The following is a 15000-nucleotide window of genomic DNA, read 5'->3' as shown; positions in this document are numbered from 1 at the left end:
CTGCACATCCTGTACGTGCAAGCGCGAGACGACGGTGTGTACGAGTGTCAGGTCACCTCCCACCCTCCCGTCAGCCTCATGTCAACTCTGCACGTGCACGGTAAGGATGGGGCGAGCTGGGAGTGACGCATCGTGACATTCGACAGATAGAGAGAGATTGATAGGTATAAGGGTAGGGAGATAGGAAGATAGATACGCAGATAGGTAGATAGATAGGTAGGTAGGGAAGCAAGTTGATTTATAGGTGAATTGGTATGTATGTTTATATGCATGTAAGCACGTATGTAGGTAGGTAGCCAGGTAGCTAAATAAATAAAGGATTTCTAGAAGGAAAAGTTAAATAAATAAAGGATTTTTAGAGGGAAAACTTAATCTAATGTGACGGATAGATAGGTAGAGTAGTATTAGTAGATAACAGAACATGATAGATAGATACAGACAGATAGAAAACTTTTATTCACCACAGCAGATAAATACACAAATAGATAGATAAATTGATAAACGGCCAGATAAACATGTAGGTAGAATGATAGGCAAGTACAAAAGGAGATAGATAGGAATGCATTTATTAAGAACAACATTAATTTGGCATTTAGTTTATAATACTAGTCTTTTGAGATATAGTGTCATTACGAGAGAGAGAGAGAGAGAGAGAGAGAGAGAGAGAGAGAGAGAGAGAGAGAGAGAGAGAGAGAGAGAGAGAGAGAGAGAGAGAGAGAGAGAGAGAGAGAGAGAGAGAGAGAGAGAGAGAGAGAGAGAGAGAGAGAGAGAGAGAGAGAGAGAGAGAGAGAGAGAGAGAGAATATGTTTTGCAAATCTGAAGCCAAATACTTGCCGTGTTAAGTGAAACGAGGAAAGCAATTCCCGTAGACTTGCACTGAAACAACCGCACCGTCGCATCTCTCTCTCTCTCTCTCTCTCTCTCTCTCTCTCTCTCTCTCTCTCTCTCTCTCTCTCTCTCTCTCTCTCTCTCTCTCTCTCTCTCACCCAAACTTTGACCTATATTATACAGTATACTACTAAATATAGGCTTCTTTAATAGTGGTGATACAGTTCAGAATTATACCTACAATTATTATAATTTCTTCCCTTTTGACCTTCTCACTCACTAATTAACCACCCCCTTTACTTTTAATGCACAGAGAACACGTCAGATATAAAACTCTATAGGATTGCCACGCTTAGATAATTATAACTCTTACTGATCCTAACGTCAACATCATAATCTGCCCTAAGCTAACCTAACAACGTAACGTAACCTAACCTAACCTAACCTAACCTAACCTAACCTAACCTAACCTAACCTAACCTAACCTAGCCTAGCCTAACCTAACCTAACCTAACCTAACCTAGCCTAGCCTAGCCTAACCTAACCTAACCTAACCTAACCTAACCTAACCTAACCTAACCTAACCTAGCCTAACCTAACCTAACCTAACCTAACCTAACCTAACCTAACCTAACCTAACCTAACCTAACCTAACCTAACCTAACCTAACCTAACCTAACCTAAACTAAACTAAACTAACGTCAGCATCATAACTTAACCTAAGCCTATTAACGTAACGGAGCCTAACTTAACCTAACCTAACCTAACTTCATCATAACTTAACCTTAGCTAACCTATCAATCTAACGTAAACAAACTTAACCTAACCTAACCTAACGTCAGCATCATAACTTAACCTTAGCTAACCTATCAACGTAACGGAGCCTAACAACCTAACTTCACCTAACCTAACCTAACCTAACTCCTACAGATACTGACATAATCATCAATAACCTCTCTTGTTTCTCACGCGCTGACATTTCCTTTACTCCTTTTTTTATTATTCCGCGACAAAGGCCATGTCAAAATTAAAACTGCCTACGTATTTGCCGCTCCTTGCAAAATCATCGTTTCCACAGAGGTTAACTTCAGCCACATAGCTTGCCCTTCTGTTTCTCACTCCTCTGCTTTGCTCTCCCACCATGACTATTTTCTAAGGCCACAGAGATATTTGGCCGAGTTCTCAAGAGTTTTTTTTTTAATGTTAATAATATAGGAATCTTGTTGTTCTATCATTAAAACGGTAAAAACACCCATAAAATCCCGTGTCATTTCAGCTAGAGCCTTTTGCATATAGTCGAAGTGCTGGTAGTGTTTCAGAATATGGTTCTTATTTCTAATCTACAAAGACCGCGTCATAATTAAACTGAATCATAACTCCTGATAGAAACTGAATTCAGCCTCATAACTTCCCCTCCCCCACCGTTCCTCATGCACTAATTACCCTCCTTCTTTACTTCTTGATACTACAGAGGCCACATTAGAATTAAATCTCTCTACAGTGTTTTAACTCCCACAGGATCATAACTCCTAACAAGCACTCACTTCAGTCTCAGTCTCATGAATTTCCCTCCTTGTTTCTCACTCACGAACTAATCTTCTTTTCTTCCCAATATACGGAGAACTCGCCAAAATTTAAAAGTCTATCATATTTTCACTTCTACAGAATCACAACTCCGAAGGGAAAAAAAAAAAAAATCATTCTCATAACTTGCACTACAATTTTTCACTCCCTAACTAACCAAGTACCAACCGTCTCCTTTACTTCTCAATATACGGAGAACACGCCAGAATTAAAAACTGCGTTCCATTTTCAGTCCTGCAGAATCACAACTACGAACAAAAAACTCAATCTCATAACTTGCACCACTATTTTTCACTCACTAACTAACGCCCCCTTGCTTCTCGACCCCACAGAGGCCACGTCGGAAATTCTGGGAGGCCCTGAAAAATATGTGAGGGTCGGGAGCTCCCTTCGCCTCGTGTGTGTTCTGAAGGGCAATACAGAACCGCCTGCCTATGTGTTCTGGTACCACGGGCGTCACATGATCAACCTTCCACGACACCAGGGAGGTAAGAGAGAGAGAGAGAGAGAGAGAGAGAGAGAGAGAGAGAGAGAGAGAGAGAGAGAGAGAGAGAGAGAGAGGTTGAGATATTGGATGTGATCGTTTTTCTTTTGTTTGTGTGTGTGTGTGTGTGTGTGTGTGTGTGTGTGTGTGTGTGTGTGTGTGTGTGTGCAGAGAGAGAGAAAAGGGATTACAGAAAAAAAAAAAACAAGGACTGAGAGAATAGGACAGCCAGAGAGAGAGAGAGAGAGAGAGAGAGAGAGAGATAAGAAAAGAAAAATGACCCCAGCACTGTATTATGGTCCTGATATCGGCAACAGAGACAGACAGACGAATAAACAGACAAACGAACAGACCGACATTTGTTGAAAGACATATGCAGTTAAAAAGATAAACAGACAGGCAGACAGACAGACGAACAAATACACTTATAGACAGATGTTGATATAGAAACAAACAGGCAGATAAACAGAGACAGAGAGACAGACAGACAGACAAATTAACATACAGAAATACATTACGAATTCACGAATATAATTAGATTTAAATAATAAGAAGTTCATTTACATTACACAGAAAATATATATTGATGCTGAGTAAGAATAAAAAAGAAGTACTTGAAATAAAGAAAACAATGTGAACTTGAAAGGGAAATTAATGTAGGTAAACGGAGAAACGGAGATATGCTCAAAATTACGAAACAGCAAAATAAGTAAATAAATAAAGGATTACAAAAAATACACGTTAGAATGTGAATAAACTGCAAGTATACGTCGTGGAATAGAAGATTAAGAGACAACTGCATAAACACACACACGCAGACACACGTGAAAAAAAGTAAATAAATAAAAAGATATATAATAGTATTAGTAGTCATTGTAGTAGTAGCAACAACAACAACAACAACAACAACAACAATAACAACAACAACAGTAATAATAATAATAATAATGAAATAAATAACATGAGAGAGAGGGAGAGAGAAAGGGAGGGAATTAACGAAGGAGATGAACACAAAGAAGATCACGTGATAAACAAGGATAAGAGATTAACGAAGAGAGCAGACGGATACTTAAACCTGACGAGAATTAAGGAACGCAAATAAATCATAATGACCAGAGAACAAAGAAAACACACCCACCCACACACACACACACACACACACACACACACACACACACACACACACACACACACACACACACACACACACACTTGAGAGTTGCATACAAGTTTCCAAGTCGAGAGGCAATTTCAGCCTTTTTTTTTCTCTCTTTTTTCTTTTTCTTTTTCTTTTTTTTTTTTTTTTTTTATCTCGCTCCCCTTGATTGGTTCTGTCGCGAACCGCCGTCCCGCCGCCTTACTGGAACCACAAGTTCGCTAGAAAGAACCGACTTTGAGAAGTTCACACACACACACACACACACACACACACACACACACACACACACACACACACACACACACACACACACACACAACAACAGATCATAACATTCCCTCCATCACTTCTCTTTCTCTCCTTTTCCTCTATTTCCTCTTCCTCCTCTTTCTATCCTACTCTCCCTTTCATTTCCCCTTTTCCTTTTTATCGTCCTTCTCACCCTTTCATCCTCCTTCCAACTATTACTTCCATCACCCTTTTTTTTCACCTTCTGTCATTCTCTCCTCATCTCTCCTTTTTTGCGCTTCCATTCTCTCATTCTCTTTCTCTTCGGTCACTGGTTCACAATTCTCCTCCTCTCCCTCCCTCTTTTCTCCGTATTTCCTTTCGTACCTTCCCTTTCACCCTCCACGTTTCCTCTATAACCTCTTCCTTTATCCCTTCTCTCTTTCTTCTCCTCTTTCTCTTCCCTAACTGAATCACCCTCTTCTCCATCCCTCCCTCCCTATCTCCTCTCTCTCTCTCTCCCCCTCCTACCTTGATATCCTCTTCCTTTGTCCTGTTCCTTTATCCCTCCTCTCATTTCTCTCCCCCCCACTCTCTCTCTCTCTCTGTTCACAGGTGCGAGTCGAGAACAGTGGGGCACTCAGCGTTCTCTTCCTGTCTCACGTATCAGCGAGTGACAGCGGTAATTACACGTGTGCGCCATCCAACACCCGCGCTGCGCACATTCTCATCCACGTGTTGAAAGGTGAGTCAGAAAGAGAGAAAGAGAGAGAGGGCGGGGGAGTAGGGGAAGAGGAGGAGGGAAAGAATGGGAAACTGGCTTACTGGATGGATGGATGGATGGATAGATGGATGGATATAAGGATGGATGGCTGACTGACTGACTGACTGACTGACTGACTGACTGACTGACTGACTGAATGAATGACTGAATGAATGATTGTTTGACTGAATGGCTGTTTGACTAGTTGTATGATTGACTGACTGACACACCGACACACAAACACACAGAGGAACAGACAGACACATAAAAATAGATGTGCATACGAGAGAGAGAGAGAGAGAGAGAGAGAGAGAGAGAGAGAGAGAGAGAGAGAGAGAGAGAGAGAGAGAGAGAGCTGTGTGGAAGCGGATTAAATGTACAAAGAGGGACATAAAAAGACTACATGGAATTGTGTACAAAGGGAGGATTACAAAGAAAACAGATTATATAGTAAATACAGGTTACATAAAATTACACATCAGTTACTAATTCCATATAATTACATAGAAAACGGATTACAAGGGACCACTTCACAGATTATATAAAATTACATACAAGAAACATATTTCATAAAATTATATGCAAATAAGAAATTACATGAAATAATAGATTATTTCAGATTGCAATAGGAATAATAGATTAGATATGATTAAATACGAAGAGCAAGTTACATAGAAACACTAAGTTACATAGATATAAAAGATTACTTTAATTACATACTAGAGAACTAAGCAGGGTAGTAAAATATAAAGAGAAGAGAAAAAGGAGACAGGAAAAAAAGAAAGACAAAAGGAAGAGAGAAGAGAGAAGGAAGAGAAAAGATACTTAGAGAGAGAGAGGGGGCGGGGAATACAGACAAACAACAAATAAATGGAAGGTCAGAGAGAGAGAGAGAGAGAGAGAGAGAGAGAGAGAGAGAGAGAGAGAGAGAGAGAGAGAGAGAGAGAGAGAGAGAGAGAGAGAATAAAAGAAAGGAGGAGAAAGACCAGTGCATGTAACGGAAGAAAGGAGAATGGAGATATGGAGGAAAGAGAAATGATGGAGGAAGAGAAGGAGGAGGAGGAAAAAAGGGAAATGAGAATAGGGAAAGGGGAAAATAGGAAGAGAGAGAGAGAGAGAGAGAGAGAGAGAGAGAGAGAGAGAGAGAGAGAGAGAGAGAGAGAGAGAGAGAGAGAGAGAGAGAGAGAGAGAGAGAGAGAGAGAGAGAGAGAGAGAGAGAGAGAGAGAGAGAGAGAGAGAGAATAAAGGAGGAGAAATAAATACGTAATTGTGTAAGGATGTGGAAAGAAAGAAAAAAAAGAAGGGAAATCATTCAGGAGGAAAGAAGCAATGAAGGATGAGAGCGAGAGAGAGAGAGAGAGAGAGAGAGAGAGAGAGAGAGAGAGAGAGAGAGAGAGAGAGAGATTCTTCATAATTTGAAAAGAAAGATTATTTGTATGCAGATTTTAGTAGTAGTAGTAGTAGTAGTAGTAGTAGTAGTAGTAATAGTACCGGAGTAGTAGTATTCAGGTCAGTATATGTGTACTATGCATGTATGTATGCATGTCCTCGTATGTATGTATGTTTGTTAGTTAGTATGCATTTATGTATGGAAAAGAGAGCGAGAGAGAGAGAGAGAGAGAGAGAGAGAGAGAGAGAGAGAGAGAGAGAGAGAGAGAGAGAGAGAGAGAGAGAGAGAGAGAGAGGGAGGGATAGAATAGCTTTTATGGCTTTAGTACACACACACACACACACACACACACACACACACACACACACACACACACACACACACACACACACACACACACAAGCATTCATCCCTTTATGACTGTTATCGCCTGCATTATTCAAACTAATCTGCCTCTTATCTGTCATTCTCATCACCATCACCACCACGCCATGACCACCGCAACAACAACAACAACAGCTACTACTACTACTACTACTACTACTACTACTACTACTACTACTACTACTACTACTATTACTCACATTTCCATAGATGAATAAGTTGATAGGTAGACATACAGATAAACAGACATAAATAAATAAATATAGATAGACAAATAGATAAATAGATAGATTTTTTTGGGTGGTCTTTTTTTCAGTTCACTGTCAATCACTTTCATTATCATCATATTCCTCTTGCCGCTTACTTTCGCTCCCTCTCGTTATTTCTTATCGCTTTCCTCCTCTCGCTTTCTTTTTTATTTCCTCCCCTCCTCTGTCTATTTTCCTTCCCTCTCTCTCTCCCTGTATTTTCTTTATTTTTTCTCCTTCTCTTCTTTCATTCACTACATCTAAGTCCCTTCTTTTTCCTCTCCTTCTTCATCCATCTTCTATCTCCTCCTCTTCTTCCTTCCTATCATCCCACTTCCTTTTCATCTATTTTTCCATTCATTCTTTTCATTCCTCTTTGATGTTTTCTTTTTTTCGTTATCTCTCCTTTCTTTCCTTTCTCCCTTTGAGTCTTAGTAGGAGAAGAAAAGAATGAATGGTGAAGAAAGGAAGAAGGAAGAGGGGAAAAAGAAAGAGCGAAAACCAAATAAAGAGTAAGGAGGAGGAGGAAGAGAGAAAGGAGAGAAAGTAAGAAAGAGGAAGAAGAGGGGCGGGAAATAAACAGAAAGAATAGATAGTAAAAAAATCGTGAGAGAAGGAAGAGGAAGAGGGGAAGTAAAGGAAACGGTAGGAAAAGGGAGAAATGGAATGGAAGGAGAAAAGAAGGGAAGAAAAGAAGAGATGAAGAGAAAATATCGGAGGTAAGAAAGGTGCGGAAGAAAGGAGGAAAGAGAATAGATAACAAGTAAGAAGAGGAAGAAGAGGAGAAGGAATTAGGATGAGAAAAATGTAGAGAAGGAGGTGAAGAGGTAAATAGGATAAATACATCAGAAGAGAAAGGGGAAGGAAGAAAATAATGAAGAGGAAAAAGAGAAGGAAGAGGAAGAAGAGAAGAAAATAGAAAAGATAGAGAAGGAGGAGGAGGAGGAGGAGAGATAAAGAGGATAGGTAGATTAGAAAGGAAAGAAGGAAGGGAGGAAGAGGAAGAAGAAAGGAATAGGAAAAAGAGGAAAAAATCGGTAACCAGTTAAACAGATAGAGAAGGAGAATTAGGAGGAGGAAAGGGAAAGGTGGAGGAGAGATGGAGAGAATAGGTAACAATCTCCTCACATCAGTTTGACATTATCTAAATTGAAGTAACATTTTCCTCCGCCATCTTTAAAGGCACGACGGTAATCACTCCCTTAAGGAACTGCCAAGTACGATAACAGGAATGATGAAAGTAATGATAATTGTAGTAGTAGTAGTAGTAGTAATAGTAGTAGTAGTAGTAGTAGTAGTAATGATAATAGTAATAATAATTGATACTGTTTATATTTCGCTTTGTCTCTAATAGAAAAATATCGACATCTTTACTAGAATTAACGGAAAAAGTGAACACCTTTCAAAAGAATAAATGCATTTTCTCTCTATTTATTTACTTAACTTCTAAAGCGTGGAAAACAAAAGCGAATAGAAATTTTATTCCTTAAATATCATAAATCGTTACCCTTTGAAAAGAGTAACTTATTTTAAAACATCTGAGAAATCATAAGAATAAAGAAATAATAAAATAAAATGTAAAAAAAAATAGAAGATAAAAAATAAATAATAATAATGGTAATAATAATAATAATGATAATAATAATAATAATAATAATAATAATAATAATAATAATAACGAAAAAAAAATGGAAAGGTGTGCCGTACCTGTATGAGCGTTGGCGTAGGGCTGGTAGCGTCACCCTGCCTGGGCCTCGGCATATGGAGTAGGGCTGCCAGTTCCTTTCGCCGCCACCTTTACATTCCCAGTCATAGCTGATCGGTACCCACTTATGGCTGGGTGAACCTAGCAGCGGGCAATCGTCCCAGAAAAATCCCAATTATCACCAGGATTCGCACCCGAGACTTCCTGCATTGTAGTCAGACGCCTTAATTAACAGTAATAATAATAATAATAATAATAATAATAATAATAATAATAATGATAATAATAATGTTAATATTAATAATAAAAGTAATAATAATGAAGCTTCAGAAGGTATAGGTTTATATTTCTTGTAAAATAACTCAAAGGATAAAAAAAAAAAAAAAAAGTTGCTAGTTTTCTATACAGCTTATAAGCGTCTGGATGAAGAGGGTTGCCATGGCGGCCTGGCAGGATTACGTTGACCTTGGCCTGCCTCTGTCCTGCCCTGCTTCATGTAGCCTTATTAGTTCCACTCCCTTTCATTCTCCCTATGTCCTTATTCATTTACTTATTTATTTATTTGTTTATTTATTTATTTATATTGAACTGTCACTTGAAATATGAAAACTTTAAAATCTCAATAACTTTCACTAAAACCTGCATCATGATAACACTTCAAAGCACCTGTAACTTCCATTAGAAGCTGTTAACTATCACCAGCACAGTGGAAACTCTTTAAAACTCCACTAACTTCAACTAGTACCTGTTAATCTATCACTACCATCATGAAAACAATTGGAAACAATAATTTCCACTAGAACTTGTTTAACTATTAATGGTATTTTGAAAACACTCGAAAACCTCAATAATTTTCACTGGAGTCTGTTAGACTATCACTAACATCATGAAGACATTCTGGAAAAAAAAAAAAAAAACACGCAAATGAAAACCCCCAATAACTTTGTATGTATATATTTTGTACCCATGTGCGAGTGTATATGTATGTATGTATGTATGTATGTATGTATGTATGTATGTATATATACTTTCTTCTGCAGGAGGAGAGACACCGGCAGCTATTCACTCCGGAGGAAGGAAGACCAACACTCCTCCTTGCTTCCTCCTCCTCCTCCTCCTCCTCCTCCTGTTCCTCCTCTTCCTAGTGACCCTCGCCAGCGCTCCTTCCTCCCCCTTGCCGGTAAGTCATCATCACACAGTCACACCATCATCACAAAAATTTCATCACCATCCCTCTAATTACCTCAGGCTGTAATCACATCCATACAATCACCTGTTAATTGCCACCTGTCTGGATGTAAGGGCGCGGCTCAGTGATGGTGGGAAGGGGCAAGGGGGGAAGCGGGTGAACATGTTACGCTGTGTGTGTGTGTGTGTGTGTGTGTGTGTGTGTGTGTGTGTGTGTGTTAAGGTGACGGGGATTTGGTTGCCTTTTTTCTCTTCTTTATTTTTTTACTGGTTCCTTTTCTCTTGCTTTCTTTGTTTGTGTTTTTTTTTTGTGTTTGTTTTACGTTTCTCTGTTTTGTTTGTTTATTTCTTTGTTTTTCTTTCTGCCTGTCTTTTCTTTCTTTTTCTTTGTGTATGTGTGTGTGTGTGTGTGTGTGTTTGTTTTCTTTCTTTCTTCTTTCTTTCCTTCTTTCTTTCTTTGTTTTGTCTTAAAGTTTTATTTCTTCCTTTCTTTCTACGTGCCAATCTTTTTGTCTGTGTGTATACCTATCTTTTTTTTTTTGTCTTTTTTTTTGTTTGTTTGTTTGTCTGTCAGTCTGTCAATTTGTCCATTTCCTTCTTTCTTCTTTCCTTTTCTTTCTTACGCAATAACACATTTGCTTAATTATTTACTTATTTACTTCATTAAAATCAAACTTAGAATTAAAACCTCTATTGTCAAACTCGTGGTCCGCGAGTTGACCACTATTTTTTTTTTTTTTTTTCAAATCGGTACCATAATTGTTACAGCTAAACAGGTAAGACGAAACATAATAACATTTACCTATCAAATACATGACAGTGATTTATTTCGTATCAAAACTGCTACCACAAAGTAAACCTTTTTCTTTTCTATCTTTATCTCTTTCTTTTCATCTTTATATTCTTACCTTTTCATCTTTTATCTATTTTCCCATTTCGTTTATCTGTTGATGTTTTTTTTTCATAATTTTATCTATTTTTTTTTTTTTTTTAAGTAGATATATTGACTCTTCACCAACGAACCCAAAGGATTAACAAAAAGCGTTAAAACTGTGCCCATGATAATCCACACTGTGTGTTCCAAAGAAAATATGTTAAGTAGATCACAAAACCAATCATGACCCTCGAGATAATAACCGAATTGCATGATGGGTCCTGGAAATTGTTTGAGTTTGTCGCCCCTGACTTAGACACACTGAAGATCGCAATTTGAATTTCCCCAGGCACAGCGCCACAGACTCCTGCACAGAGGCGACCACAGAGGCACTGGTCTCCTGAAACATCCTTGCCTTCCTGCCTCCCCTCCTGCTGCTGCTGCTGATGCTACCTCCTGCAGGACCTCCCCTCCTCAAGGTTAGTATACGATATATCTGAGTCCTTATCAGTTCATTACTTCTCACTGCAGTTTTCTTTCTTTCTTTCTTTCTTTCTTTCTTTCTCTCTCTCTTTCTCTCTCTCTCTCTCTCTCTCTCTCTCTCTCTCTCTCTCTCTCTCTCTCTCTCTCTCTCTCTCTCTCTCTCTCTCTCATTTTTATATTTTTTTTTCTTTTCCTCTTCATTTTCTTAGCTTTATCTTTATTTTTATTTTTTTATATATATTTTTTTTTCTTTTTTATATTTTACCTGTTCTTTTCATATATATATTTTTTTCTTTTTTTCCGATTTTCATTTTTTTTATTTATTTATTTTTATTTTTTTCTTTTATTTTATTGTACTAGATTGTAACTTCACTTGTTTGTTTCTAGTGTAGTGTAAGGTGTCCTTGATGTGTTCAAGACATCCAGGAGTAGTTCAGAGTGCCGCAGGATGCGCACGGAAACAGCAGTGATACAGGGTGCCGTATTATGTGAATACAAGGGAGCGCCAGCCGCGAAGTCCGATCCTCGAGTCTGTGGCCTTGGCTCGGGGCTCGGATTTGGCGGCTTGGCGCTCACTTGTAAATCACTCAATCCAGTATTACTATAATATACGGCAGCCTCTGTACAGCTGTGTTTCCCTGAGCATCCTGCAGCGCCCTAAGCAAACCATGGGCAACTCTACATCACTACAAATAAGATTACAAGTTAAAACCTTTTACTTTATCGTTTTATCTTTTTCTTATACATTTTTCTTTTTATCTTTTCTTTTTTATCTTTTCATTTTATCTGATATTTCTATCTTTTATCTTTTTTTTCTTTTTCTTTCTATCCTTATCCTTTTCTTATCTTTTTCGATGTAGATAAGTTGACTCTTTTTAAAGGAACTCAAAGGAGCAGTAAGCAACATTAAACTTGACTATTATAATGTTGTCTGTGATAGGCCACACAGTAACATGATCTCAAATAAAGATATAAAATAGATGTAACGCTATAAGTAGTGCTCATGGACAGTGTATAAGTGTAATAATACATCATTATAGATTTTCTATGGTAATTCATTCTCTTTTAACAATCATATAATTATATAATTCTATAAAAAATGCTGTATGTTTTTTTTTTTTTAGTTATTATTATTTATTTGTTATTATTTAATTTAGATTCTTTGTCACTTATTTCCTCTTTGTTCATTCTGTAGTAGCGGTAGTAGATATCGTAGTAGTAGTAGTAGTAGTATCTTTGTTGCAGATTTATTTTGTTTGCATTTGTTCAATATTATTATTATTATTATTATTAGTAGTAGTAGTAGTAGTAGTAGTGGCAGTAGTAGAAGTAGTGATAAACATTGCCTAAATAAGCAATATATTTGTCTATCTGTCTATTTATCTATCTAGTTATCTATAGATATATCTGTGTATCTATCTGTCTGTCTATCTTTGTATCTCTATCTCCATCTGTCTACCTGTTCATCAATTTTATCTATCTCTTCATCTATCAATCTATCTACCTCTCCATCTACCTATTTATATACGAGTATCTCTATAAACATCCTTATATCTCTCCACCTATCTATCACTCTATCTATCTTCAGCACCCCATCCCTCTAACCTTGCAATAGTTAAGATTCAATCCTTTATCATACATTCCAAAACTCGCTATGTTAAGAGTTGAATATATTATGAAGCAGTCTCTCTATAGTGGTAATATAATTTTTCTAAGAGTTTCACGAATCTCTATCATCATAAACCCAATAAGTTAGATAAATGGATATATATATTAAGTACGTATTCCAGTCAATATTTTTCTAGTTCACTATATTCTTGTTTCCATCACACAGGGGACAAGACAAGTGATGTGTATGGCAGCAGAGGCGAGTCCCAATATACATACACCTCTGGATACCATTAATGTATTCCCTGTGTATAGTTCGCTTCATGTTTACATTAGTTAAGGTCAAGTGTGGCGAGTGTATAAGGTACATTTTGCAATTAAGGTTTTGATTTTTGTCAGGTTAATTTTTCACATGCAAGATTATTTATTTATTTTTTTTCTTAATATGCAGTTCTTTGTGAAATGCTTTATTAGTTGGAGTTGTGAAGGAAGTTATTGTATCTTCCTTTCACTTATTTTTTGTGTGTGTGTGAAATACAGTAAAATCCCTCTCATCCGGCATTCGAGTATCCGGCACATTATTCCCCAAGCCTTAAAATCAATAAAAAATCAATGTGTACTCATAAAATCAATTAAAATTCCCACGCGAGGCATACTTTGTCCCCTCGCCACCAGAGCGCACTGCTTCGCGCCACCCGCGGCCCACTGCACTGTGTTTACTCAGTGACTCAGTCTCGCGTGTGCACTGTTTATCGCCTGACGCCTTCATCATGCCTAAAGTTGTAGAAAAGAGGAAGCGTGTTGTACTTACACTTAAGCAGAAGGTAAACATTTGTCGACGATTAGAGAGAGGTAAAAGCAGACAGCAACTAATGGCGGAATATGGTGTGGGCTCATCAACTATTTATGACATTAAATCCCAAACGAAAAAGTTGCTGGATTACATGAAAACCACCAACACCCCAAAGGCAGCGGAAAATCGTCACACACTGCAGTATCATTGTGGTGAAATGATGGACAAAGTGTTATACGAGTAGTTCAGCTTGAAAAGATCAGAAGGAGTCACAAATTATTACAGGCCCAACTGTGTGTTGGTGAGTGTGAGGTGGCAGCGCGGGTGGCGACGCGCGGCATGGCGATCAGCTGATCTTTGTTATGGTAAGATGCATGAGTGTAGGGTGGTGATTGTGGACATAATTTCACTTCTATTCAAGTATCCGGCAGTATTCAAGTATCCGGCATGTCGGCGGTCCCGTTGATGCCAGATAAGAGGGATTTTACTGTATGAAGTTATGCATTTTTTCTATTATGGTCTCAACTTTCCAGCTTCACCTGAGTGAGATAGGAAGTTATGAAGTTGGCTATTATTTGCTCTTAGTGTTATCCCCTTTTAACTTTTCTGTAAGTGAATGAAATAAGAAGTTATACAGGTTACTTTTTTTCTATTACGATCTTTTCACTTTTCTGTAACTGAGTGATGTAGGAAGTCATGTAAAAGTTATTATTTGTCACTACTCTATTCATTTCACTTCTGTGAGCTATGTAGAAGCAGTTTTTCATTATCTCTTCATATTTTTTTTAGTGACTGGATTATGTAGAAAGTCATGTGTAAGTTTTTTTTTTCACTAAATGCTTTTCATCTATCTATTTAACTGGGTGATTTAGAAAGTAATATAAGTTGATTTCTCCAAGTTTATGTATCATCTTTTCACCTTTTGTAATTGGGTTTAGTAGAAAGTGACAGTATTGTTTAAGAGTACTGACTGTGTTTCCATTAGTAGCACTCTGTAGACGGTCTTGAATACTGCAGGTATTGCTGGTAATGCTCCTTGGGTTGGAAAACTACTGGGGAAACAAGTATATGTATATATTCATAAAAAATAGTCAATAAAAATACAATTATGTACTTTAAAAAATATTCTAAGGTTGATTTATATCTATACACATAAAAACATTTGACTAGTTTGAGTCTTACTGCCACATCTTCCAACAGAGGTTCTGATCTTATTTATGACAGAGATCTGTATTTTCAAACACTTTGGTGGCTTATCTTGACTACTTTCAACAGGCCCCA

The 15000-nt window shown here is 37.7% G+C and overlaps 2 protein-coding genes across 4 annotated transcripts in view; one reads left to right on the top strand and one right to left on the bottom strand.

The window, feature by feature from the left end:
• Nucleotides 1-13543, top strand: part of LOC135090204 (uncharacterized) — a 51880-nt gene extending 38337 nt beyond the window's left edge. For all 3 annotated transcript variants that reach the window (XM_063986663.1, XM_063986664.1, XM_063986665.1), the window contains exons 6-11: nucleotides 1-100; nucleotides 2745-2900; nucleotides 4899-5028; nucleotides 9814-9953; nucleotides 11185-11314; nucleotides 13153-13543. The exon at nucleotides 1-100 is cut by the window's left edge and continues 9 nt beyond it. In XM_063986663.1, the coding sequence (XP_063842733.1) occupies nucleotides 1-100; nucleotides 2745-2900; nucleotides 4899-4960 (318 nt within the window). In that variant the 3' untranslated portion in view covers nucleotides 4961-5028; nucleotides 9814-9953; nucleotides 11185-11314; nucleotides 13153-13543. The remainder of the gene's footprint in view (nucleotides 101-2744; nucleotides 2901-4898; nucleotides 5029-9813; nucleotides 9954-11184; nucleotides 11315-13152) is intronic.
• Nucleotides 13544-14776: 1233 nt separating this feature from the next.
• Nucleotides 14777-15000, bottom strand: part of LOC135090198 (uncharacterized) — a 12309-nt gene continuing 12085 nt past the window's right edge. The window contains exon 8 of the mRNA XM_063986653.1: nucleotides 14777-15000. This exon is cut by the window's right edge and continues 3563 nt beyond it. The gene's annotated coding sequence lies outside the window, so the exon portion shown is untranslated.

The sequence above is a fragment of the Scylla paramamosain genome, chromosome 34 (assembly GCF_035594125.1).
Source record: "Scylla paramamosain isolate STU-SP2022 chromosome 34, ASM3559412v1, whole genome shotgun sequence".
In the NCBI taxonomy this organism is placed as follows: Eukaryota; Metazoa; Arthropoda; class Malacostraca; order Decapoda; family Portunidae; genus Scylla; species Scylla paramamosain.
This window is presented reverse-complemented; position numbering and strand designations above follow the sequence as displayed.